General features: G+C 51.3%; 1 protein-coding gene across 4 annotated transcripts in view; it reads right to left on the bottom strand.

The window, feature by feature from the left end:
* The window catches only part of Pebp4 (phosphatidylethanolamine binding protein 4), a 174016-nt gene extending 152595 nt beyond the window's left edge, over positions 1-21421 (bottom strand). Inside the window, exons 1-4 of one of the 4 annotated variants that reach the window (XM_048330431.1) lie at positions 21353-21421; positions 12704-12917; positions 8506-8636; positions 4438-4564 (exon numbers count right to left, since the gene is read on the bottom strand). In XM_048330431.1, the coding sequence (XP_048186388.1) occupies positions 4438-4564; positions 8506-8636; positions 12704-12757 (312 nt within the window). In that variant the 5' untranslated portion in view covers positions 12758-12917; positions 21353-21421. Of the gene's footprint in view, positions 1-4437; positions 4565-8505; positions 8637-9271; positions 9371-12703; positions 13267-13446; positions 13519-21352 lie in introns of those variants that run through there. The other 3 variants (XM_048330433.1, XM_048330430.1, XM_048330432.1) reach the window with 3 other exon arrangements.
* Between the last annotated feature and the right edge of the window lie 4594 nt (positions 21422-26015).

The following is a 26015-nucleotide window of genomic DNA, read 5'->3' as shown; positions in this document are numbered from 1 at the left end:
GGGTGGGGGAGAGGCCAATGCTGGAGGGGCTGAGGCTGATTGGAATAGATTCTATATGTATGTGGAAATGCTGCAATCACCCCGCCCCTTGTACAACCAATGCATACGAATAAAAATATCATGATTAGCCAGATGCTGGTGGCTCATGCCTGTAATTCTAGCTACTCAGGAGGCTGGGATCTGAGGATCGAAGTTCAAAGCCAGCCCAGACAGGAAAACTGATAAGTTCTTATCTCCAACTAACCAGCAAAAATCCAGACTAGAACTGGGGCTCAATAGTAGTTCAGTTGCCTTGAGTGTAAAAACTAAGGGACAGTGCCCAAGCCCTGAGTTCAAATCTCAAAACAGGCACCCAAAACAACAAAACCAAACAACCTAGGATCGTGGGCGCCCATGGCTCACGCCTATAATCCTCACTACTCAGGAGGCTGAGATCTGAGGTTCTCGGTTCAAAGCCAGCCTAGAGAGGAAAGTCCATGAGATCTTATCTTTGATGAAATTACCAAAAAGGTCACAAGTGGAGCTGTGGCTGGAATGGTAAAGTGCTAGCCTTGAGCAAAGAAGCTCAGGGACAGCACCCAGGCCATGGGTTCAAGCCCTGGGACCAGCCAAAACAAACAAGAAAAGGTAATCACTCCAGGGCTATCATTTCCCATTGGTAAGCTAGCTTAATGATACCCGGGAAACTGCGATTGGGCTCAGGAAAACTCCATAAAGTACAAACGACTTCCAACGTGCCAGGGGACACTGGCCCTGGGATGGAGATCAAAGTCTGGTGGTGACACACACAGGCTCTCACCCATCCACCTCCAGGCGGGGCGCAGTGGCAAGTCCCTGTTAGCCCAGCTACCTGGGAAGTAGGGACAGGAGGATCTTGGTCCAGGATGGCCAGAGCCAAAGAAGACCTCGTCTCAGAGAATAACAAATGCAAGAAGGACTGAAGGAGTAAGGCGAGTGGTAGAGCACCTGCCGAGCCAAGGGCCAGGCCCTGCGTTCAAACTCCAGCTCAGCAGACGCAAAAAGGTGACGCGATATTTTGTTTTGGTTTTTTTTCCTTCAGAAAATCTGCCAACCCATTGCCAGGCATGGGTGGTTCACACCTATAATCTTAGCTACTCAGGAGGCTGAGATCCAAACGATCGCTGTTTGAAGCCAGTCCAGGCAGGGGAGTCTGTGAGACTCTTATCTCCATTTAACTACCCCCAAATCCAGAAGTGGAGCTATGGCTCACAGGGTAGAGTTCTAGCCCTTGAGCAATAAAATAAAATAAGTGAGAGTAAGATCCTGAATTCAAGCCACAAGTACTAGCACAAGTACACACACACACACACACACACACACACACACACACACACACACACACTTGCTTGGGGACTTTTTCCAAATAGATGCAAACCCACGGAACTCTCTTTTCCAGGCACGGCCCTCCCTCTGCGCAGCAACCCACACAGTTTTGTTTCTCTTCAGAGAGACATCATTTGATCTGAGAAACATCTGGAACTCTTTCCGCAGCCCTGGGACTGGAAGCTTTGGCCAACATCAGACCCTCCGTTGCTGAGCCGGCACTGGCTGCCCTCACGTCTAGTTGTTCCCTTTGCATTGACCACTTTCTGAAAGGCCAAATCGTCCCATGGGAAAGAGCAGGGGGCTGGGAGGTGGTTGGCCGGCCGGCCAGGCTCGCTCCACCAGGGGCTGGCTGGGACCAGTGTGAGCCCAACAGCACTGTTCACCTGTGGCTTTGCAGCCAAGGTGCCCTGAAGGTCGGTCACATCCTGCGCACAAAGTTCCTGATCATCATTCCTCCCCCTTTGACCTGGTCCTGCTGTGCCCGGAGGTGCCCTTGCCCAACAGATGGCCAGGGAGCTGTGAAAGAAGAGGGAATGGAAGGGAACAGGCGGGAATGGAAGGAAATGGAAGGACAGAGGAGGGCCACCCTGGAACATTGCAGGCAAGGACGCGGCCACTAGGGGGCAGCAGCGCGGGGGTCACCCGCTCTCCAGAGCCTGTTTGCAAACCTGAGGGGCAGCAGGAAAAGCGTTGCGGCTTTCGTTCCTTGCCTCTACTGCCATGCCTCATTCCCACTTTGAAAGGCAATTTCTTCCCTTCAAAAGGATTCCGGCTGGTTACGTGTCCAGTGAGGAGTAAGCCCCAGCCAAGGCTGCGCAGAGCAGTTGCAGCTGGGAGGCTGGGAGGGCTGAATGAGTTGAATGAGCCGTCACGGTGCAAAGGAGGAGGCGCAAGGACGCAAACACCCACTTAGATTGTAGGGGATGTTGGTAGCCTTCCCCCGGCCTCCCCCTCCCTCTCCCTTACAGCCCTCGCCAGAGGCCCAGTGGCAGAGCCAGAGCCTGCAGGCTCCGCAGCGGGGTAGACGTGGGTTTGAAGGCTGGCACTGCCACTGGACAGCCCCGGTCCTCGGGAGCGAGAGCAGAGTCCTCAGTCCTTGCAATGAATGGGTCTGTTTGGATTGAGGAGGATGAGCTGGTGACCCAGGCAAGACAAACCAGGGACTTTGAGGACACAAAAATCCTTGTCTTTTTTTCCCCAATAGAGTAAGAAACTAGCCAGACATAAACTTGAAGCTATTGGTGTCATCTTGGTTAAAACAAGGAAAGAGTCTGCTTACAAAAGAAAACCAGGCACAGAGAAATGCTCGGCCCAGGGACAGATTTCTGGTTGCATTGTTGGAGCACCGGGGTCTAGACAGGCCTGAAGTTATCCTTGTGTTTTCCGTTTTATGAACCAATATAGCTCCTTCCTTCCTTCCTTCCTTCCTTTCCTCCTTCCTTCCTTTGCTCTCTCCTTCCCTCCTTCCAGTAGCACAGTACTCTTCTTTCTATTTTTATTTTTTTAATTTTCCCCTGCCCATCGTTTCAAGGAAAACTTCCTTCTCCAAGTGTCCGTTCTCCTTGGCCTTCTTGGTCACAGCCCTGTGTCTTTCATTAAACCTCACCCGTGAGTGAGGCGGTGGCAGTTTTCAGGGAAATGATGTGTTACTCTAGGGCACATCAGCACCCAGTAAATCAGCCAGATCTTCCCAAGTCTCCCAGGAGAGACTCCGGGTTAGGAAAGTCGATGCTGCCACCTAGTGGGTGTCATCAGCAATCGCGGCACCGGGAAGGAGCCAGTGTAAGCCCTTAAACCTCTGTCCCCCCCTCCTCCCTCGCAAGTAAATGAATGGTGACACCGAGAGTCCCGTCCCTTGGGGAAGCATTTATTGTCCCTCAGGGACCGAGGGGCTGCCCTGCATCTGTGACCCTCCGCCTCCCATCCCTACAGTAGGAATCCCAGCTGCCAGTCTCTTGTCTGTTCGTGGATGTGACACAGCTGAGGGTCTCTCGAGAGGAGGACCTGTGCGTGTGTGCCTGTGTGTGTGTGTGTGTGTGCGTGTGTGTGTGTGTGTGTGCATGTGTGTTCCTTACTCGGCTTCCCAGAGGAAATCCTTTGTCGCCGTTTCAAACAGGACAATCTGGCTTTTCATATCAGCCACATACATTGCCACACATATCACGGTGCATTTGTTCTCTAACAGACACACTGGGCGCCGGTGGCCCACGCCCGCCATCCTCGCTACTCAGGAGGCTGAGATCTGAGGATCATGGTTCTAAGCCAGCCTGGGCAGGAAAGTCCACCGCAACTCTCATCTCCAGTGAACTTCCCCAAGGCTGGAAGTGGAGCTGTGGCTCCTGGGGGAGAGCGCAACAAAACCAAAACCCGTGAAACACATTCAGAGGGAGACAAACTGACCCCACCCGTCTCGGTGACCCAGGCGACACTGCTTGGTTCCTGGAGCTGGCCCCCTCTCACTATCCTGAGACAGCAAGATCCCGGGGGCCTCCCCCAGCCCTGTCACACAGAAAGAACTAGAAGTCCCATCCAGACCACGGCTCATCCATTTGTGACGTGGCTGGTGTGATCTCAGCATCGAGGGAGCGGCGGCCTCTACCCCCTCCCCGGGGCGGGGGGGGGGGGGCTTTAGCCCCTGGGTCTGGCCCAGGAGTCGAGGAACAAGGAAACTGGCAACCAGAAGGAAGCTTCTGCCACCGCCCCGCTTCACTCCCATGATCCTTTCCTCGGCAGGATGGCCAGGTCTCCAAGCCCAGGGAAGATTCCAGAACAGGATCATACTGAACGCTTCCCAGGAAAAGACACAGATAGCTCCCAATTCCCGACACGGTCTGATGGACTTTAATTGACGCTGAGCACAAGAAGAACTCATCTGGACCTCGGAATGCTTGGCCACTCCCCCCACCATCCCCCGCCAGCCACCCACCACCTCCCTGAGGCCTGGGCCACGCTGGGAGAAGCTCAACCTTCCATCAACAGCCACCTGGGACCTGCAGACCCGCCCCCAGGCGCTCTGCACACGTGCCTCGAGTCCCTAGAAGCCGAGGTGAGCATTCCCCGGCTCTCTTCAGCCAGCCCCCCGAATCTCACCTCGGAGGCGCCTGGGAACTTGACCAGTGGCTCGGTCCATCTGGTGATCTTCTTTCTGAAGTTGTTGCATTTGGGAATAACCATGCAGCCGACATTCCCCAGCTCTGGGTAGAGCACTTCAAGGCCCCTTCAAGGAGAGAGGGAAGGGGGATCACCTGGGGCAGGATTTCAGCTGAGCCCCCGGGCACTGGAAGGCTCCTGTCCGAGCAAAGATTCCAACAAGCTGGTCATGAGGCCCAAGAGCAGTTGGCCTCCGTCTCCTTACCGGTGGAATGGGGACACAGGGACTGGCCTCCCGGGGTTAGCGGGAGGCGCCAGGCCCTGGGCAGCTTTGAGAGGGGAGCCTGGCACTCTGTAAGTGGACCAGTCGCCACCTGTGTTGACTTCCTAAGAACAGAGCGGCGTCTCTCGGCCGCGCCGAAAAGGCTCCCCACACCCCCCGTGGATACACAACTCTTAGATGCTCCGGCCGTGGGTCTGAAGGACCATAGTGACTGCATGGAGCCTGGGCAGCCCTCCTGGGTCCTTCATGTTTGGACTGACCAAGGAAGCGCTCTCCATCACTGCGCTCCACCCCCAACGCGCCCGTGGAAGTTCAGTCAGCTCAGCTCACTTAAGACAACGCGAACGCCGTGCGTAGCGTCGTTATAACGCTGAATGGATCTGCAGAAGGGGCTCTGCACGTGTCCAGCACCCATGCGATGAGTTCCCCCCCCCGCCCCCCAAGTATTTTCTTTCTGTCTGTGCTTGATTGGATCCATGGGGTAGAGGCAGGGCTGCGGCTCCAGTGGGCTGATTGTGTATAATCAGGTGAACTTGGGCACGCCTCATCGTTAACTACGCGTGGTGGGAGGAGGAGGCCAAAGCCAGCTTCCTGGTGGGGAGCCCTGCCCTGACCCCCTGCTCTCCGCCTCTACCCTGGCTGCAGAGGTCCGTCCGAGGGCACAGGCAGCCGCACCAGCAGTGGGCAGCAGACCCCGGATGCTTTGTACCCCAGGGCCCATGGACTGGGTGATATTTTGTTCAACTCGTCACACAGTGACAGCTTGACAAAGGCAGACAAGGGTCCCTGTGTGGGTAGAGAGACCATGCCCAAGCACACCTGGGGGGAAGTTGAGGCTCAGGGACGAGGCTCAGAGGATGGACGGCCTCCCCATCTCCATAGCAGTCCCTCCCCCTCTCTCAATCTCAGTAGGAATGCTGCAGATGTTGACACAGTTAAATAACCAAGCTGGGCAGGGTGGCATACGCCTGTAACACTGTCTATTCAGGAGGCAGGAGGAAGAGGATGGTGAGTTTGAGGCCAGTCTGAGTGATGTCAGTGAAACACACACACACACACACACACACACACACACACACACACACACCTGTCTCAAAAGTAAAAACAAAAGGACTGAGGATGTGGCTTAAGCAATAGGACTGTTGCCTAAGAAGACCAAGGCCCTGGGTTCTGTCCCCAGCACCACCCCCACACAGGCACACACGTGCACACACGCACATGTACATGCCCACACATGTGCACATTAAACAACGGAAATCAGCAAACTGTCTGGTGACTGGGCCCCAGAGAGCATGCACCAGGGGACCGGCGATGGAGGTCCCTGTCCCCTGCCCCACTGCACACATGGGGCACGACAGCCCTTGCTCTGTGTGGGAGGAGCTGGAGGAGACAGGCAGCCCCTGGCCTGTCTGGCAGCCTCATCAAAGGCAATGTTTATTAGATTTGCAAATGGCCCAGAGCTGCTGACCACCAATGCTGAGGATCAAGCTGACCTATGAGAAGATCTGCGTAAGCCTGGGATGGCCTGAATCACAAGTTAAATCGAGCGCCCAAGCACATGAAAACTTGGGCTCGACGAGACAAGCCTAGAACACAGAAAACAAAGGGGCATGATCCCCCTGATATATGGCTGTTAAGATGGGGTGACGGAGAGACAGTAGAGACCAGGTCTGTGAAACCAAAAACTGCTTGTCAAATGGTATTTCCCACAGGATTGGGGCAGCGACCCAACAGTGTGTAACTAAAACCAAACAACTACTCAACATATAAAGATCAAAAATTGACCTCTCAGTGGAATACAATAGCTCAAAAGCTATGTATGTACGTTCATATAAGACTACTGTCGACATATTGTCTAATGTCAACATTACATTTAAAGTCCTAGGTGAATTTCCTTTGGCGTAGGCCACGTGGCTACTGTATATGTTGTTGGTACACTGTGTATTGTATATATGTCTACCTGACCTAGGGAAGGGAAAGAAAAACAGGGTGTAAGATATCACAAGAAATGTACACACTGCCCTACTATGTAACTGTACCCTTTTTGCACAACACCTTGTCAAAAAATTTTTGTTTAATTAATAAATAAATTACAAAAAAAAAAACCTTGGGCTCGAGTCCAAGGGAACCTACCTGCTCAGGCACCTTTGCTGTACCTGGTTTTCCCCCATACAGGACTCTTTCTAAATTCCATCCTGAGATCTGAGGGGCCACTCCTACTCCCCTTGATAGATTTGGGGAAGCCCTAGAGAATAGAGCAAGAACAGCAGGGCCCTGTGTTGCATAAAAGATGGGAGGAAATGCAGGAAATGGAAACTCTGGGGCCATTCACACAGATCAGGCATGTAACGCACTTATGCTAAGACAGTGACAATTCAAAGCAGCTATCTCCCAAATGAGTAAACTGAGGCCCAGAGAAAAGCGAGTGATTAGCACAGGGTCTCCTGGAAGGTGAGCTGAGAAGGAAGAAGACTGGCCTTCCTTCCTTCCTTCCTTCCTTCCTTCCTTCCTTCCTTCCTTCCTTCCTTCCTCCCTTCCTTCCTTCCTTCCTTCCCACCTTTCTTCCTTCTCTCCTTTTGAAATATGGATACTGAGTCTAACAGGCACCATCTTGGCCTCTTGGTGGATGATGGGGACTTTCTGAAAGCTCTACAGGTAGAATCCTCACCCCTAGGTGACAGGTGTCGAATTAGAAGTAGATGGGGCAGAGACTTGGACAACAGGTTTCTGGACCAGCCAGACCTGAACCATGAACTCAGGAGACTCTCTCTTTAAGCTCCCGAGCTCCCTGTGACCCTGACCCCTAGCCATGACCCATGACCCTGTTTAGGACCTTCTACCCCTGTAGCCATTATGCCATGCCTGGTGTCTCCTTCTCTCCTCGGGTCACCATGGCATCCCTCTTCAACTCTCTATTAGAGTTGATCTAGTTCATTGAGATTGTTTTCTGCTCTTTCTTTACTGTACTACCCTTGTGGCTCTGTTTCCTAACAGTGCTAAGTACATTGAAGTATGCAAGTTGGTGTGGTTTTTTTTTGGGGGGGGGCGGGGGGGGGGTCATGAGCTGGCTCGCAGTCGCTGGCTTTCTAATAAAGACTCCTGATTCAACCTTTCAAAATATGGCTTCCCTGTATTTCATGATTAAATCCCCATATAACAGTTCCTCCCTCCCTTCCTCCCTCCCTCCCATCCCTCCCTACTTTCTCCATTAGCAAAGTTAGCAGTGCAAGGGGAGGTTTCATTGTGACATTTCTACACATGCATGCAATGTATCCCAATTCACCTCACTCCTTCTATTATTCTCTCCCATCCCTACCCCCCCTTCTTAAAACAATGTTAACACTTTCCATTGTTCTATTTTCATACATGCAAATAAACTAGGGAAGACTAGCTTCCCTAACCAAGGGTGGATGGGCGAGAGGGGCTGAGCCACAGATTCCCTGGCTGCCGGCAGCCAAGAGTGGGAGGGATGGAAGCTAGTTTGGTTCCATGGGGACAGACTACCTGACCCATTAGAGCGGCTCTGGCTACAGTCAGCTTCCAAATTTTGCAAAGCACTCTGGACTACAGGGAACAGGGGCCTCTCTTCTAGGTCCCAGTGGACGCTGCCCCCACCCAGCCCCCGCCATGTTTACAGGCCTCTGGAAGGCAAGACAAAGCCTATTTCAAAGGCTGTGGTTGCCACCCTCTGAGTGAACGCCACGACACACAGGCACTCCCTGCCTGTCCCACAGTGCTCCTGGGCCCCCTCCCCAGGCCTCCTCCCCATGCCCACCCCTCCTTACTTGCATAGCCCAGTGTCTTCATCCACCAGCGCCTCATAGACACATGGGTCCTCCTTGTAACCGGTGGCCACCATCACCAGACCCAGCCACAGGGCTGCTGCCACCAGCCTCATTGTCCAACTTGCCGGCACCTACAACAAAAGCAGTGGCTAGAGTGGCCTTGCTCAAGCAGGCCTCGGCCCGGGGGTGAGACCTGACCTGTCCTCTCCCAGGAAGAGCGACAGGTGAGCCCCAAGGCAGTCGGCCAGCCGTGCAGCCCCAGCAGCCAGTAACCACCCACTTCCCTGGCCTGGACCAAGTCAGTGAGATCCTATTTCAAAAACAAAATACAGGAAGTGGGACTGTAGCTCAAAGTGGAAGAGTATTAGCTTTGAGCAAAAGACTTGGGAACAGCACCCAGGGCCTGAGTTCAAGCCCCACAACCAACCAAAAACAAAATATACAAGCAAAAGGGCTGGGGGTGTAAGTGGTGGAGTATTTGCCTAATATGTGCAAAGCCCGGGGTTCAAACCTCAGTACAGAGAGAGAGACAGATGACAGACACAGGGACAGAGATAGACAGACATAGGGACAGACAGGACAAGACCTATTTGGGGCTACAAATTTAGTTTCTTCTGAGTCATCAGCTGCCCCTGCTCCCCAGGAACCTACCCTACCACCTCCCCAGTGAGTGGAACTTGCCTGACGGCAGCCTCCTTCCTGGGAGAATGCAACGAACTGTGTAAAACACAGTCTGCCCTTGGTAACTTCCTGCTCATCCGAGTACTTCACGTGTCACCTGGTCTCAGGTCAGCCCCCCCCTGCAAGCCAGGTCCTCAGGCAGCTCCCAGGTCTGCCAGAGCCAGCAGCAGGCAACTCCCAAGACAGCCCCAGCCAGCGGCGGAGCTGCCAAAACGAGTGCCCAAGGCCGAGAGCTGCTGCTGACACAGCCACTCCCAAAGCCAGTGCTCTAGCTCTCAGCCAGGATGTAAACCAGCTGTCTGGCATAGAGCAGTCCTCGGCGGGGGTCACTCCTGCCAGGCCCACTGGCCAGAGCGAGTCCCCTTGGCCATGTGGCTACACATAGGTCATCCGGGAGACTGAGGCACAGAGAGGTTAGCTAACCTGACTTTGGTCACACAGTTAGATAAAAGGGTGGAGCTGGGATTTGAACCCAGGTAGTCTAGCCCTAGAGTCCACACTTTTAGCCTTTCTTTTAGAAGACTGAACTCAGTGCCTGGTGCTTGCCAGGCAGGCCCTCTACACTTTAGTCACATGCTCTTAATCCTTTCCTACTGCCTCCTGCCACTCTGCTATCCTCCCATTTATACCCCTATAGTTCCCTTGGTCATGGGAGAAGGACTGGAAGCCTCCATGTGGCCCACAATGCCCTACACCATCTGGCTCTTCCTGCCTCTCTAGCCACTCATGCATCAACTCTACCTGGTCTCTTGAGACTCTCTCACACCAGAGCCTTAAAGGCACTGCTCTCCATGTCCATGCTCTCTGATGGGTAGCCAAGTGTCATTTCCTCAGGAGACTCGCTCTGACTCCCAGGTTCCATTGGACAATGCCTGGAATCGTACGCATGCACCACCATGTCCAGCTTTCGGTACTCTACGTTGAAATATGGGTAGACTAACCCGAAAACCAATAAGGAAACAGAGGAACCAAACAACACTGGGAACCAGATGGACCTAGCAGACATGTGCAGGTCAGTCCACTCAGCGGCAGAACATAGAAGGCGTGTTTCCTAATGTGCATGCTACTCTATGTCCTGGTCGGTTCCCACATCAGAGTGAACATTAGGTCACAGCAATCCTTCATAAACTTAAAAGATTGAAGCCATTAAAAAAAAATAGATGTGCATCTGTCATCCCAGCTACGCAGAAGGCATAAAATAGTTATTTCAGTCAAGGCTGGCCCAGGCAAGAAAAGCCTGGGGAAAAAAAACTAAAGCAAAAAAGGACTGGAGGTAGGTGTAGCTCAAGTGGTAGAGCCTTTTGCCTAGCAAGTTCTGAGTCTCACCAAAGGGAGCAGGGAGGGAGGGAAAGAGGAAGAAGTTGTTCCTAAATAAAACAGAGAACAGATAAACAATAGGGAAAATCAACAAGACCCAAAGGTGGCTCTTTGAAAAACATCGACAAAACTGACCAACTTTAGAAAACTCAAATTACTAAAAATCAGAAGTGAGAGCTGGGGCCCGTCAACACAGGTTTCAGAAATGAAGGAATGAAAGAAACGCCATTTTACAGAGCTGAAAAGGTTTATAAAAGATTGGTATGAACAATTTGACAAAGCCATTGGATATTTAACAAATTGGATGGCCTAGGTAATATGGACCAATTCCCAGACATGTAACACTTACTGAAGACTAAACCATGAAGGACTCGGGAAACAGGAATAGACCTGTGTCTAGTGAGGAGACTGAAGCAGTAACCAAAAACCTTCCAACCGTGAACTTAGCACCTGCCTGTGGAGCAGGAGCACTCAGTACCAGTATGAGGGAAGGAAGGAGGGAGGGAGGGAGGGAGGGAGGGAGGGAGGGAGGGCTTGAGTGCTCAGTACAAGGAAGAGGAGGGAGGAAGTAGGGAAAGAAAGAAGGGAGGGAAGAAGGAAGAGAAGGAAGGAAGGAAGGAAGGAAGGAAGGAAGGAAGGAAGGAAGGAAGGAAGGAAGGAAGGAAGGAAGGAAGGAAGGAAGGGAGGAAGAAAGGGAGGGAGGGAGGGAAAAAGATTCCAAATTAGAAGGGAAGAAATACAATGATTTCTGTCGACTGAGGAAATTATCTTAGATTGCAAAGATCCTAATAATTCAAAAGGAAAAAGGAGAAAAACTGTGCTAAGCTAATAAGCAAATTCAACAAAGCTGAATACAAAATCAACATTCAAAAATCAAATGCATTTCAGCTCTCTAACAATAAAGAAACTCAAGAGGAAATTAGTGAAACAACTCTATCTACAATAGCATCAAAAATAACACACCAGGGATAAACTTAACCAAGGAAGTAAAAGACTTGCATATTACAAACTACCAAGTGTTGCTGAAAGAAAGAGATAAATGTAAAGATAAACCATGTCCATGGCTTGGGAGACAATTTTGTTAAAGATGACATATTACCCATAGAGGTTCCTAGATGCAAGCACTATCAAATTCCCAGTGGTTTGTTACAAAGATAGAAAAGCCTATCCTAAAATTTACAAGTAATCTCAAGGATTTCAAGTAGCCAAACAGTCATGAAAAGAACATAATTGGAGGTTGGCTGGGCATGTAGCTCAGTGGTACCTGCCTAGCAGGAGCACTGAAGAAAAAGAAAGAAGAAAAAGAACGTCCTTGGAAGATAAACATTTCTTGATTTCAAAATTTCTGACAAACCTGAAGTAATCAATGTGATACTAACAAAAAGACAAAGAGGCCCTTGGAATAGGACAGAAAACCCAGATATAAACTTGTTTTATATATTACGTTCAAAAGATTTTCATTAGCCAGGCCCTAGTGGCTCACGCCTGCAATCCTAGCTACTCAGGAGGCTGAGATCTGAGGATTGTGGTTCGAAACCAGCCCGGGTAGGAAAGTCCATGAAACTCTGATTTTCAATTAACCACTAGAAAACCAGAAGTGGCTCTGTGGCTCAAGTGCTAGAGTGCTATCCTTGAACTGAAATGCTCAGGGACAGCACTCAGCACTCAAGCCCAGAGTTCAAGCCCCACCATCATCAACAACAACAACAACAACAAAAATAGATTTTAAAAAATGATCGAAGGGGGCTGGGGATATAGCCTAGTGGCAAGAGTGCCTGCCTCGGATACACGAGGCCCTAGGTTCGATTCCCCAGCACCACATATACAGAAAACGGCCAGAAGCGGCGCTGTGGCTCAAGTGGCAGAGTGCTAGCCTTGAGCGGGAAGAAGCCAGGGACAGTGCTCAGGCCCTCAGTCCAAGGCCCAGGACTGGCCAAAAAAAAAAAAAAAAAATGATCGAAGGCCTGCGAAGGTCAGCAATGCCCAGTCCAGCCTAGTGCCCCACAAAGGTTTTCTTCCCAGAGACAAGCACCCAGAAATGCCATGATAATGCCTCACGTTATTAGAGTGGAGATGGAATTGTCACCCCAACACTAGCTCCTGCCAGCTCCCTGGGCTGAGGTCTCTCTCCCTCCCTCCCTCCCTCCCGCCCAATCCTTGGTTCACATCACTGGCAGGAAGAGCCCTTGTCTCTTCTCACCCAGGGCAGGTTGGGAGCTGGTGGCTGGCGTCTGGCGTCCGGGCTGGAGGCCATAGGAGCCTTTCCTCCAGGGCGCCCCACAGCGTGGGCCTTTATGGCAGTCAGGGTTTGCTGGTGTTGTGAGTCTGGGAGTGTTAGGGACTGTTCCTGGAGTGCAGGAGAGGGGAAGGCAGTTGGCTGTTGGGAAGGCAGTTGGAGAAAGTTCCAGAAAGTTCTAGGGAGGAGTACATAGACAGGGCGGGAGAGAATCAGAGAAGAAGGACGGGAGGATTTCCCAGCATTCCTCTTTTGCATTCTGAATGCAAGCGTAGAGCCGCAAAGCCGTTCTCTTCCTGTCCCTCTTGCTTTCCAAGGGACAAGGTAAGGTTGGCAGGCAGAAAGGACAGGGAAGACGCCACAGAGACAAAGCCCCGGGGCGAGTTTCAGGAGATGGATCTCCAGGATTTGAGCTCCTGGATAAGGATGATCGTCTTTCCCAGAGTTCCCAGTCTGGGAGAATTTGGAGCCTTCCCCCGCCCCTCCCCCCAACTAGTGTGGCCTGGGCCACAACAGGACAGCTGGGCCGAGCTCAGGCCCAGGTCTGCCGTTCCGGCCAGCACCAGGCTCAGGTTTCCGCAGAGAAGGTTCCACCCACACGGACAAGGTTGCTGCAGCAGGTGAGCAACCCCTGGACGTGCTCCTGGATTCAGGGCCTGGAGCTCCTGCTGTGTTTTCACTAACCACCCCTGGACCCCCTGACTTGCCTTTCCCTTTAGACAACTCCTCCAGAGGGAAAGAGCAAGGAAGCCATGGAAATGCTCGCAGTTAGTTGCTCAGGACCCGTCACGCAGTCTCTGGAAATAGCAGCACTGGCCTCACCCCAGGTGACTCCGGTCCGGCTCTGAGGCCTAGCTGTCTCCGCGCTTTTTCAGTGCTTCCCCAGGGAGTCTGATGAGCCACCAGGCCTGACAGCCCCCGTGTTATAAACACAGATGAGTGACAGGCACCGGCCAGGGGCCAAAGGCACAAAGATGACAAGGTGAGCGCTTACTGCCAGGAGCTCACTGAGGTTAGCAGCCAGATCCGCCCCTACCATCCATCCAGCCTGGCAGTCGGTCCCAGGGGCGGTCCCGGGGTGGTGAGGAGGGCGTGCCGATCGTGCTGCTTCTTCTCTGTCTCCAGCTTCTCCCTGGTGGTGGTGGAGTTTGAACTCGGGGCTTTGTATTCAATAGGCCGCTGGCTCTACAAAAACCTAGGAGTGGAGGTGTGGCTCAAATGGTAGAGTGCCAGCCTTGAGTGAAAAAGCTAAAGAACAGCACCCAGGCCCTGAGTTCAAATCTCACTGCTTGCACACACACACACACATACACCAAAACAGAAACAAAACCAGGAAAAGTCTTAACTGTACTGAGACCCAAGCTACCTAAGACACACGTTCCTTCCATACTGCAGAGTGTAGCTGGGCGTGGTACTTGAGTTCAATCCTTAGCTCCCCAAGAAGAATAAAATAGAACTCCAAGATGGCAGGCAGCTCATGAGGTGCCAGTGGGATCCAGTACAGTAGGGAAGAGCCTCTCTTCAGGACACTTCCAGCCATCCAGGAGACCTTGGGGCTGCAGGTCCGCAGAGGTGCCGTGATAGCACTTGCCACACTCAGGTGAGCAGGTAGCCTGCACTAGGCCTTCTGTCCACCTGGGTCCCCTTGCCCCTGCCTTACAGCTGAAGCTCAGTGCGGCTGAGGCGGAACACCCTCCAAGGCCACAAAGGAGCGAAAGGAAGAGCTGGGTCCTAGCCCGACCGCTCTGCCACCTAAGCCTGGGGTGTTCTTCGTCCTCGCAGTAGCGTTCGCGGAGCCTTTGCTCAAAGGCCTGTGGACACAGGTGACTCCTCCATGCAGAAAGCTCTCTCTGTTCGTCGTGGCTCCTCTGCACCGCGGTCGTCACAGCTCATTGGGCCCCACCCTCTTGACGCTCTCGGACAGTACCCGGTCTCGCAGCCCATCCGTTCATTCACTCAACCAATGGATAGATCATCCCTGGAGTTCTTTCTATTCATTAATCCATTGAGATACGAGCTGCAATAAAGGAATAAACTAAGTAGTAGGTAATAGGCCTGTATATCATGGTGTGACATAGGATTGGGTTAAACCAAACACACACACACACACACACACACACACACACTATTATATAATACATATCCATCATTGAGCATGTTGTTATCCCAGTGTTGAAAATTCCCTTGGAAGGTATAGCTGCGTGGGAGACTCTGCACTGTTGGTTTGTGTTTCTGGCCTGTCAGGGGGCTGCTGGAAATAGGGTGCATGGACGTGTAAGCTCCTAAAGAAACAGCTTTTCAAAAGGTAATATGTGTATATGTTAAAAATCTTCATTTAATTCATTCCCTCAAAAATTAAAAATTAAATAAGAGTTCCCCAATTTGAGAGATGTCAGGGTATGTGCCCAGGAGGATAATGATGTAAGAATCCCAGCAAAGAGGCAGCCATGTGTAAGCCACCGAGAGAGACCGAGGGAGATGCCGCCATGACAACAACCTGGCGAAACTTATACATGATAATAAATGTTGATTGTTTGAACCCCTTCAGAAAAGAAGGAAAAAATTAGCTGGGCACTGATGGCTCATGCCTGTCATCCTAGCTACTCAGGAGGCTGAGATCTGAGGATCAGAGTTCAAAGCCAGCCCAGGCAGAAAAGTCCATGAGATTCTTATTTCCAATTAACCAGCAGAACACTGGAAATGGAGCTGTGGCTCAAAGTGGTAGAACACTAGCCTTGAGCAAAAGAGCTCAGGGGTAGTGCCCAGGCCTTGAGTTCAAGCCCCATGCCTGACCAAAAAAAAAAAATTAGATAGTTGACTTAAGAAGATGAAATTAAAGATCCTGAATACAAACAATTAATATAGTTACAGAGATTGCTTTTGAGTTCTGGAGCGCTGAGTGATTATTTCAGGGGAATGTTAGGGTCTTGTTTTGGTGTTTGCTTCTTTATTCTTTTCCTTCAAAATGTTCTAAAACTAACATGTTTTGCTATCGTAAGTCAGAAGATATAACAGCTTAAGTAGATTGGGAAGACAGGGAGCCATAAGACAAAGAAAAAGAAGAGACACTAAGAATGACTCTCTCTATGTGGCTACAATCTCCTTTGTGGGGCTGTCATCCTCTGCCCAGCCATATTTATTTGCAGATTCCGTGCAGCTCTGTAGTAAAATGACACAACATTTTCTCAGGCTCACATTGTTCTAAAGTTCCTTTTAAAGAAGAAACACCATTCTTATCTTGAAGACCTTGTAAGGTGAACCAACACATGACTTAAGCAAGGGAAGTGTGAATGTAGAGGAAGGCAAAGTCACCTTCCTCCGGCATAGCCATTACAGCTGACATGAAAGGCCTTGTTCCAGCCTTTGTCCCGAAGACCCAGGGCAAGGTAATCGATGCACCACTCTTAGGGCCCTCTACAGTCCTCTTGATCCCACTTCTTCATTCCCCCACGATTTTGAGACTCAATTAAAGTCCCCACGTAGAGAGCTCCTGACTCCATCTTCTTTACTCAGATACCAGCATCCTCTATCACAGCTAGAGAACCTTCACCCTGTGGGCTGTAGAAGGCCAATCAAATCGTTGGGTAGGAATAGAACCCAGCACTTCCTGCATGCTAGGCAAGCACTCTACCAATAAGCCACATTCCCAGCCCTTCATATCGCCTGCTTTTTCTCATCTTTTGTGCTAGCTGTTCTTCCTTAGCTCATCCTGTCCAGGTCACTGCCCCTATGGGTGCCTGTTGTAGAAGGATCTCCAGTGGAAATCGTAATAAAGGCTGTTGGTCACACGGACTCCTCACTTCTGCAGCCTACACAGGTGTAGCTAGGTTCCTGCGTCTCGAGCTGCCACCTGGACATTCCCACGTGGATGTGCCTCAGGCACCTTGAACGTGAACTTGGTTTCAGTGGCTCAGTGCCCCAAGCCCAGAGGCCACAGGTCAGCCATGACACCTCCTTGCCTCCATTCAGCCCCAAGCCAGGTCCTGCTCTATCTTCCACCTGAGCATTCAGGAATCACATTTCACAAGACAGTGTGGAGGTGTCACAAAGCTTTTCGGAGCCCCCAGAAATGTTTCCATTTCTTTTTTAAATTAAAAGGAAAATGAACATATTCCAGAGTGTGTTCATACTTCTACCCAAAGTAGTCATCAAACGTGTGTGTGTGTGTGTGTGTGGTTGTGTGTGTGTGTGTGTGTGTGTTAAACAGCATCTTTCCATGTAGGTCAGGCAGGCCTTGAACTCCTGACCTTCTTGCCACTACTTTCCCAGTGCTGAGATTACTGTCATGGTTCAAACATAACCACACACCTGGTTCAAACATAATTTTTTTTGGTTGATCATGGGGCTTGAACTCAGGGCCTAGGCACTATCCCTGAGCTTTTTTGCTCAAGGCTAGCATTCTACCTCTTTGAGCTACAACACCACTTCCAGTTTTCTGGTGGTTAATTGAAGATAAGAGTTTCATTGACTTTCCTGCCTGGGCTGGCTTTGAACCATGATTCTCATATCTCAGCCCCCTGAATAGCTAGGATTACAGGCGTGAGCCACCAGTGCTAAGCTAATTTTGAGGGAGCTCAAACAACCAAAATTTATTATCGTGTATAAGTTTTGCCAGATTGTTGTCATGGCGGCATCTCCCTCGGTCTCTCTCGGTGGCTTACACATGGCTGCCTCTTTGCTGGGATTCTTACATAATTATCCCCCTGGGCACATATCCCTGATATCTCTCAATTTGGGGAACCCTAATTTAATTTTTAATTTTTGTGTGTATAGGCTAGAACTGTGGCTTGAACTCAGAACCTTATCTTATTCAGCTTTTTTTGCTCAAAGTGACGCTTTCCCACTGGAGCTATTCTTCCACCTGTAGCTTTTTTTCTTTCTGATTTATTGGAAATGAGAGTCTCATGCACTTTTCTGCTCAAGCTAACTTGGAACCATGATTCCCAGTCTCCTGAATAGCTAGGATTACGGGAGGGAGGGAGCAATCAGCACCTGGCTGTGTGTGTGTGTGTGTGTGTGTGTGTGTGTGTGTGTGTGTGTGTGTGTGTGTGTGTGTGGTCCTTGGGCTTGAACTCAGGGCTTGAATTTGAGTTGTTTGGCTCCAGGGTAATGCTCTATCACTTTAGGCCTTTTAGTGGTTAGTTAGACATAAGAGTCTCACAGACTTACCTGCTTGTGCTGGCTTTGAACCTCGATCCTCAGATCTCAGCCTCCTAAGCAGCTAGGATTGCAAGTGTGAGCTACTGATACTGAGTCGTCGTTGTCGTCATCATCATCATCATCATCATCATTATTTTGCCAGTCCTGGGGTTTGAACTCAGGGCCTGAGCACTCTCCCTTGGCTTCCTTTTGCTCAAGACTAGCACTCTACCACGTGAGCCACAACGCCACTTCTGGCTTTTTCAATATATGTGGTGTGAAGAATCGAACCCAGGGCTTCATGTATATGAGGCAAGCACGGCTAAGCCATATTCCCAGCCCCTAGTATTATTATTATTGACAGAATCTATATAGCACAGGCTGACCTTGAACTTGAGAGCCTCCTGCCTTAGCCTCCTCAGTGCTGGAATTACAGCTGTGACTCATCAAGCCTGCGGTAAAGTGACTCAGGAAGTCAAGAGTATTCAGGGCCCCCCAAAGCCATCATGCCTTCATCCTAGTGCTTCTCAAGGTGGGTGCTTTGGGCCATTCCCACACTCCCTTGGGTGTTGGCAGCTCCCGGGGCACCCTTAGACCTGCCCTGGGTCCAGTCTTCCTCTTATCCAAAGCATTATCTGCCCTGTGGTCAGAGAGATCTTTCTAGGCCGCCGGTCTCTAGACAAGCTTCTGCACAGAGGCTGTCATACACTTACGCGGATCCGAAGCACTCCGAGGGACCGTGAACGCAAAGCACCGCAGTCACACCCAGACTCGCTGGTACAATGAACCTGAGGTGGGGCTGCAAATGTGCTTTTTCTAGCCTGCTCCTGCCTTTTAAGATTGCTTTTAAGATTGCCTTGTCTTCGCTACGTCTCAGTGCTAGGAGTCTGGAGTGCTGGCTTCCCTGAAAAGCCCTTCTGGATGAGACTTGCGTTACGCTATCAGCTCTGTCCCCGCCGCCCCCTTGCGCGATCCGGGTCAGCCATCCTGCAGGAACCGCAGGTTTTCATGAAGGCATACGGTCCATTTGGCCCCCGGGTCTTTGCGCATACTTTCTCTCCTTCGTCTGGACCATCTACACAGCCTTTGCTCCCTTCCTCTAACCTAGCTGCCTTCTTTTCAACTTTCCTATCTGTCCTTCCACGTGATGTCTTCAGGAAGGGCATCTTGATCCTGCACCTGCCCCCTTAGAGATGCCCCATGCCTCCGCTTGGGGCTTCCGCCCCACCCCGCACACTCACGGGGTCGTCTTTACTGTCCTGAACTCTACCTCCTGCATCCTTGACTTCCCCCGCTCCTTGCTAAGGTCAGAGACCCTGCGGGTAAGAAGTGTGTCTCCTTCACAGCCAGGCCCACCGTGCTCAGCGAGAGGCCTGGCCCCAGGGCAGCCCGCAGAACTGAGTGACGGCAGATCGGGGACGCTCTAGTCACCGAGACCCCCTCCTGCTTGTGGCAAAGATGAAGAAGGCAGAGGAAGTGGCAGCCACGGGGCTCCTGCCCCCAGACGTCCTCTGGCCTTGCAGTTGTCCACCTTGTCCCCTCTCTCCTCCCCTCCTGCGCCCCCCCCCATCCATCCCTAGGGTCAGATGCAATCCGCTCTGGGAGCCATGTGATCTCTCAGGCACTGCGGGATGAGCTGGGGGGCAGGGGAGACGCGGGGAGGGGTGACCTTGGGGTGTGAGGAGGTAGGTCCTGGAGAAGGGGGGGGTGTGCTGAGGGAGGGGCGGGGCAGGCTTGCTTCCCTCCAGCCGCAGATTTCCGGCCCCAGTTTTCCCAGCCTGGGTTACGTAACACCTGAGGAGAAGTAGGCTCCCGTGTCACCAGCACACTTCCCTTCTGGTGGCGCTTCACAGCTGCAGCTGCCTCTTGGAGCACGTCTATTTTGGGAGTTGTTTTCATTTGGCCTAAATTAAGCACAGTCACAAGGCAGAGGCAAGGTGCGGGTGCAGGGTAGCCCGTGGGCTCTTTGTGCCTCTTTTAGTGTCAAGGGTGAGACAGCCCGGCAAGGGGGGAGGGAGGGGGCCGTAGCTCTAGAGCTGAGACTCCAGTGGCCCGTGGCTCTCTTGCCACTGGCCAAATGACAACAGAAATTTGAAAGCGGGGTGACTTCCCTTTAGTCATGGCAGGGCTGCGCGCCTGTCATCCTAGCTACTCAGGGGGGCTGAGATCTGAGGATCGTGGTTTGAGTCTAGTCCCCGCAGGAATGTTGGTGAGACTCTTATCACCAGTTAACCACCAAAAAGCTGGAAGTGGAATTGTGGCTCAAGTGGTAGAGCACCAGCTTTAAGCAAAGAAAGCTAAGGGATCGCTTGAAGTTCAAGCCCCAGTACAAGACGTGGGGAAAAATGAACAGGCCCATGACTCCACCCGATTTATTTCGCAGTCCTTATTCTTCTCCCCCCTGAGGCTCTGTTTAAAGATAAGAGAGGGAGTTAGGTTTCCCCCAAGGCCTAGAAGCTAAAAGGCCAGGCCAAGAAAAGGCCAGTCTGTGCAGTGTTAGTAGCGGGGTTTGAACTTGCCTTCCACCACCGGCAAGGGGAGAGAAAGGGCAGGTGAGAGCCATCTGACCCAGGTTCCTGCACGGACTAACCACTAACTAACCGGTGCCCAACCACTTTGAAGACCTCTGGATAACATGGCCACGTAGGGGCTGAGGATATGGCCTAGTGGCAACAGTGCTTGCCTCGTATACATGAGGCCCTGGGTTCAATTCCCCAGCACCACATGTGCAGAAAATGGCCAGAAGTGGCACTGTGGCTCAAGTGGCAGAGTGCTAGCCTTAAGCAAAAAGAAGCCAGGGACAGTGCTCAGGCCCTGAGTCCAAGCCCCAGGGCTGGCCAAAAAAAAAAAAGATGGCCAAGTAGCTGGATCCCCTGTTAAGTGAACCTGATACAGCTCTTCAGTTGGGGTATCTCAATTTTATCTCTCTCCACCCCAGTCCCAGGGCTTGAACTCAGGGCCTGAGCACTATCCCTGAGCTTCTTTTGCTCAAGGCTAGTGCTCTACCACTTGAGCCACAGCGCCACTTCTGGCCATTTTCTGCACATGTGGTGCTGGGGAATTGAACCCAGGACCTCATGCTTTTTTGTTGTTGTTAGTTTATTGGGGATTTGAGTCTTACAGACTTTCCTGACTGGACTGGCTTCAAACTGTGGTCCTCAGATCTCCTGTCTCCCCAGTAGCTAGGAGAGTAGCTAGGATTACAGGCATGAGCCACCAGCGCCTGGCTCATTTTTGCCTCTCATGCCTCTCTCTACGGGGTCCCTAAGTAGTAGGCTTCACCTTTCCTGGGTCCAAACATCAGCCTCCAGGATGCTGACCCCAAAATCTACATCTCTGGTGCTTTCCCCCTCTGAGAGTCCAGCCCCTGCTAATCCCCAGGGGGAGCTGGAAACTCCCTCCCCACCCAGATGCCGGGCTATGGGCTACAATGCTACCAGAGCCAGGCCCTTCCATCGGCCCCACCGGGTCCACCTTAAAAGGGCAGAACAAGGACTTCTCCAGCCCTTGGGGAGAATCTGGAGTCACATTGCCTGGGCCCTGCCAGGAAAGACTGCAGGCAGAAGGCATCGGCTTTGGTGCATGGCTGGCATGGAGAGACTGAGTTTGTCATGCATACCAAATCAGCCATGTGACTTCCAGCAGGGCTGCTGCTGCGGGCTGGAAGCACCCCAGGAAGTGGGGTGTGGGTTGGTGTGGGTTTTCTATGATGCCAGTGCTGGCAGGCTGAGGTGGAAGGGGACCAGGAGGGTGAGGGGGTGTCACCTCAAGTGGCAGAGCACCTGCCTAGCAAGGGGCCGGGGGGAGGGGGGCGGCAGACTGAGTTCAAACCAGAAGAAGAAAGAAAAAGTGAGAGGAGATCAAAAGCACTAGCACTTGAGCTTGGCCTTGAGCTTGGCAACCCTGAGCTGGGAGCAGGGGATGGGCAGAGCACCGTGGCAGGGACGCAGCTCCAGGCCGGGCAGGGCAAAGCCCGGGGCACGGGGAGGAGGGACAGTAGTGCCCCTATTGGTGGTTCATTTTCACAGTGCGTGTTACCTTAGGTCAGCCATTGGGGGAGGGCGGGCGGGGGGTGAGGTCGCTGCTGCCTCTCAAGGCATCCTCCTTCAGCGACACAAAATACTTCTGCTTGAGAGAATGTGAGCACTGAAAACAAATGGCAACCTGCTGTTGAAATCAAGGAGGATTTGCATGTGTGTTAGCGGTCCTGGGCTTAGCGCCTGGGCACTGTCCCTGAGCTGCTTCTTGCTCAGAGCTAGTACTCTACCACTCGAGCCACAGCACCCCTTCCAGCATTTTCTGAGTTGTTTATTGGAGGTAAGAGACTCATAAACGTTCCCACCTGGGCTGGGTTTGAACCTAGATCCTTATATCTCAGCTTCCTCAGTAGCTAAGATTACAGGTGTGAGCCAACCAGCACCCAGCTAAGGAGAAATAGTTTAAAGACTCAACTTCTGGTTATGTTCTCTTATCTTTGAAAAGCATGTGTAAAGTTATTTATGAGTAATTCACTGCCTCACTCCCTTTATATCATAGATAGACCCGATCTATGCAAAATATCTATATTTCATCACACATCACATGACACGCCAGCCACCAGCAGACCCCATGCGTGACAGTGGTCCCAGGGGACTGCAATGGAGTTGAAACATCCCTATTGCCTAATGATGTCATAGCTGTTGTTGCATCATAAAGCAGCCTGCTGCTCACTTGCACCCTGGCTCTGTAATCCCAGCTACCCAGGAAGCCCTGCAAGATGGAGGTTCAAAGCCATCCTGGACAGAAAAGTCCAACAGATTCCATCTCCATTATAACTAGCAAAAAATTGAGCTGGAGGCATGGCTCAAGTGGTAGAGTGCCAGGTGAGCAAGTGAGCTGAACAAATTCAAGGCCCTGACTTGAAGTCCCAATACTGGCATGTGCATAGACGTGCAGACACGCACACGTGCACACACACACACACCATTTTGTTACTTAGCATACATAAAGTCCCAGGTTCAACTTACATTATGGCAGAGAGGGCTGGGAATAAATATGGCCTAGTGGCAAGAGTGCTCGCCTCATATACATGAAGCCCTGGGTTTGATTCCCCAGCACCACATATATAGAAAATGACCAGAGGTGGCGCTGTGGCTCAAGTGGCAGAGTGCTAGCCTTGAGCAAAAAGAAGCCAGGGACAGTGCTCAGGCCCTGAGTCCAAGGCCCAGGACTGGCCAAAAAAAAAAAAAAAAAAAGAAAGGAACATTGTGGCAGAGATTCTTATTCATTTGATGTGCTAGAAGTTATCTAATTTCTACCTTTTTGTTTCTAAGTAAGGGAACGTTTACTGCCTTTTTCAGTAATTATATCTGCCTGTACTTTGCCTATTTGTATTTGGTAAAGTAGTTTACTAGTAAATGCAAATCTCTCAGATTTTAAATGCTCAGTTGCCACATTAGAATATCAACCAGGAAAAGCAAAACAAAACTTGAGTGTTGATCTTAGCAGCATGGAGAAAAAAAAGGAATTCATTTAATCGCCAAATTCCTCACTAATTTTGAAAAAACAGAAGGGTCAGTTCACTTAATCAGGACAATCTGGATTGTTATCCTAACTATCTTCAAAGTGAAATTTTCGAGCCAATGTTCAATACCAAGTTGTTTTACAAAACAAACTCTGTGGATATTTAAAATTAGAACTCTACATTCCAAAGAATCTCATCTCCCCACAGCTATTGTGTCATGTCCCAAATACTTCAGAAATCCCAAATTATAACTCCATCCTTCAACTCTGATTACATTAAATGCATCTAGCCCCAAAGCCATGACAATATTCTTAAATGTGTTCATAGCTCTGATATTTAACTTTCCTTTGCAGTGACAGCCAATCAAGAAAACGAACAAAAAAAAAACCCACTCAATTGCTCTGGTCCCCTTTTGTGATTTCTTATCTGTTTTAATAGAAATTAAAGCAAAAGAATTGAGCTGAGCAACTGGTGGGCCACATCTGTAGTGCTAGTTACTCCCAAGGCTGTGATCTAAAGATGGTGGTTTGAAGTTTCCAAGCAGCAAAGGCTGTGAGACTCTCGCCAAAAAGCCAGAAGTGGAGCTGAGGCTCAAGTGGCAGAGTACCAGCCTTGAGTAAAAAAAAAAAAAAAACCTAAGGGCTATCACCCAGGCCCTGAGTTCAAACCCCAGTACTGTGAACAAAAATTGCTCACAACTTTTGCAGTTGCAAATCTCCTGCTGACGTTTCTCAGTGCTTTCCAAATGCGCTTTCTGAAATTCTACTTCACAGTACATGATAGATGGGCTGGTGAGATTAGATTTGGTTTTCCCCACTTGCAATCTTATTTCCCATTCTAGAGCAAATCGCCAGGGCCTGGGGCCTGGCATGGGGCCTCCTGGCACCCCCTGCAGTACACTCTTCTTGACAAGGAGAGGTCAATAAGGCTTGTGGTGACAATGACTTATAAACGCAGGCCGAGTTTTGTTGCTGTCTTAAAGAATGACAGCTCATTGTGCGTTCAGCAAGTCGCCAAGTGCGGGACCCTCCAGATCGGCGGGGCTCCCTCCCCCCTCGGCTGGCCCCCCATCTGCCCTTCTTTGCTGCCATGGAGCCCAGAGACCATCTGACTAGGACAGGCCCCTGGAGACTGTTCCAAGTAGGCTGCTTTGAAGAGCCGAGTCTTTCACCAACCCGTCATTTGAATACGCCACCGGGTCCCTGCCGGGAATCGGCAGGCAGGGGCAGCCAGTGCTGGCTTCTTCTGTGAGGCCTCGAGGGGGAGGACCTGCAAGGGGGCCCCAGGAGCCCCCCCTCCCCTGCCCATCCAACAGCCGTGGGCGGCTCTAGCTTCACCCTGCAGAGGGAGGACCCGTGTCGGTGGCAGCGCAGGGCTTCAGCCTGGCCCAAAGCCCCGGTCAGCTGAGCGCCAGCTGCGGGCTGCATCACTACCACGGCCCAGTGTGGGCACCGCTTCCCGCCCAGGTGGCGCTGGCCCTCGGCCTGCCCCTCCCCAGTGGGGGGCTTCGGCCCCCAGTGGATGAGAGGAAGTGGCTTTTTCAGCGGGCTAGGGGACAGCATTCCATGGCTTGAGCGATCTGGGCCCCGCCCTTCTGCGACCCCCGCTCACTGGAGTACAGAAAGGCCCCCGGGTCATGGGCCAGGGCATCAACCAGGAACCAGCGCACAGGCCCTGGGCGGCCCTGGGCTGAGTGGCAGTGCTGGCTTTGAAACCTCCTTCCTCCCATCTCCTGGGCTTGGAACCTACTCTTGAGGTCTCGGCTCCACCCTTTCCTTCTAACCATTCACTGCCCCTCTTGTCATTCGTGTGTGTTTTTTAATTATTTACTTGATTGTTATTAAAGAGGTGATATACAGAGGGGCTACATTGACATGCGTCTGGTAAGAAGTACATTTCCTTTCATACAGTGTCATCTTTCCCTTCATTCTCTTCATTTCCTCTCCCATCTCTACCCATGCCTCTGGACATTCCTTTAAAAAAAAAAAAGACAATGCCAAAACGGGGGCTTGAACTCAGGGCCTCACATTCTCCCCTAGCTTTTCCGCTCAAGGCTGGAGCTCTACCACTTGAGCCCCAGCTCCACTCCCGCTTTGTGTGGGTTAATTGGAGATAAGAGTCTCAAAGACTCTTCTGCCCGGGTTGGCCTCCAGTTGAGATCCTCGGATTTCAGCCTCCTAAGAAGCTGGATGACGGGAGTGAACCACCAGGTCCCTTGTCATTCTCACCGACTGGCTTAGTGCATCTGGGCTGCTGTAACAAAATACTTAGACTGGGTAACTTATAAACCATACAGAGTCATCGCTCAAGCTTCTGGGGCTGCAAAGTCCACAATCAAGGCATTTGTGGGTTTGGTGTCTGGGGAGGGCCGGGTCCTTTGAGCTGGAGGAAGGGCAAGCAAGCTCCCTCCAGCATCTTTAATGAGGGCACTGATCCCATTCGTAAGGGTGGACTCGTGACCTAGTTAATCCCCTGTCTCAAGTTCAAGTGTTCCCTCCCACACTGGGATTTGAACTCATGATCTCTCACTTGCCGGGAAGGTAACTCCCCTTGAGCCACATTCCCAGCCCTTGGGCTTCAACTTTTAATACCACCACATCACAGATGATGACATTTCAACACATGCACTGGGGA

This window comes from Perognathus longimembris, chromosome 21, assembly GCF_023159225.1.
Source record: "Perognathus longimembris pacificus isolate PPM17 chromosome 21, ASM2315922v1, whole genome shotgun sequence".
Lineage (NCBI taxonomy): Eukaryota > Metazoa > Chordata > Mammalia > Rodentia > Heteromyidae > Perognathus > Perognathus longimembris.
Note: the sequence above shows the minus strand (reverse complement) of the source record. Positions and strands in the feature narration are given on the sequence as shown.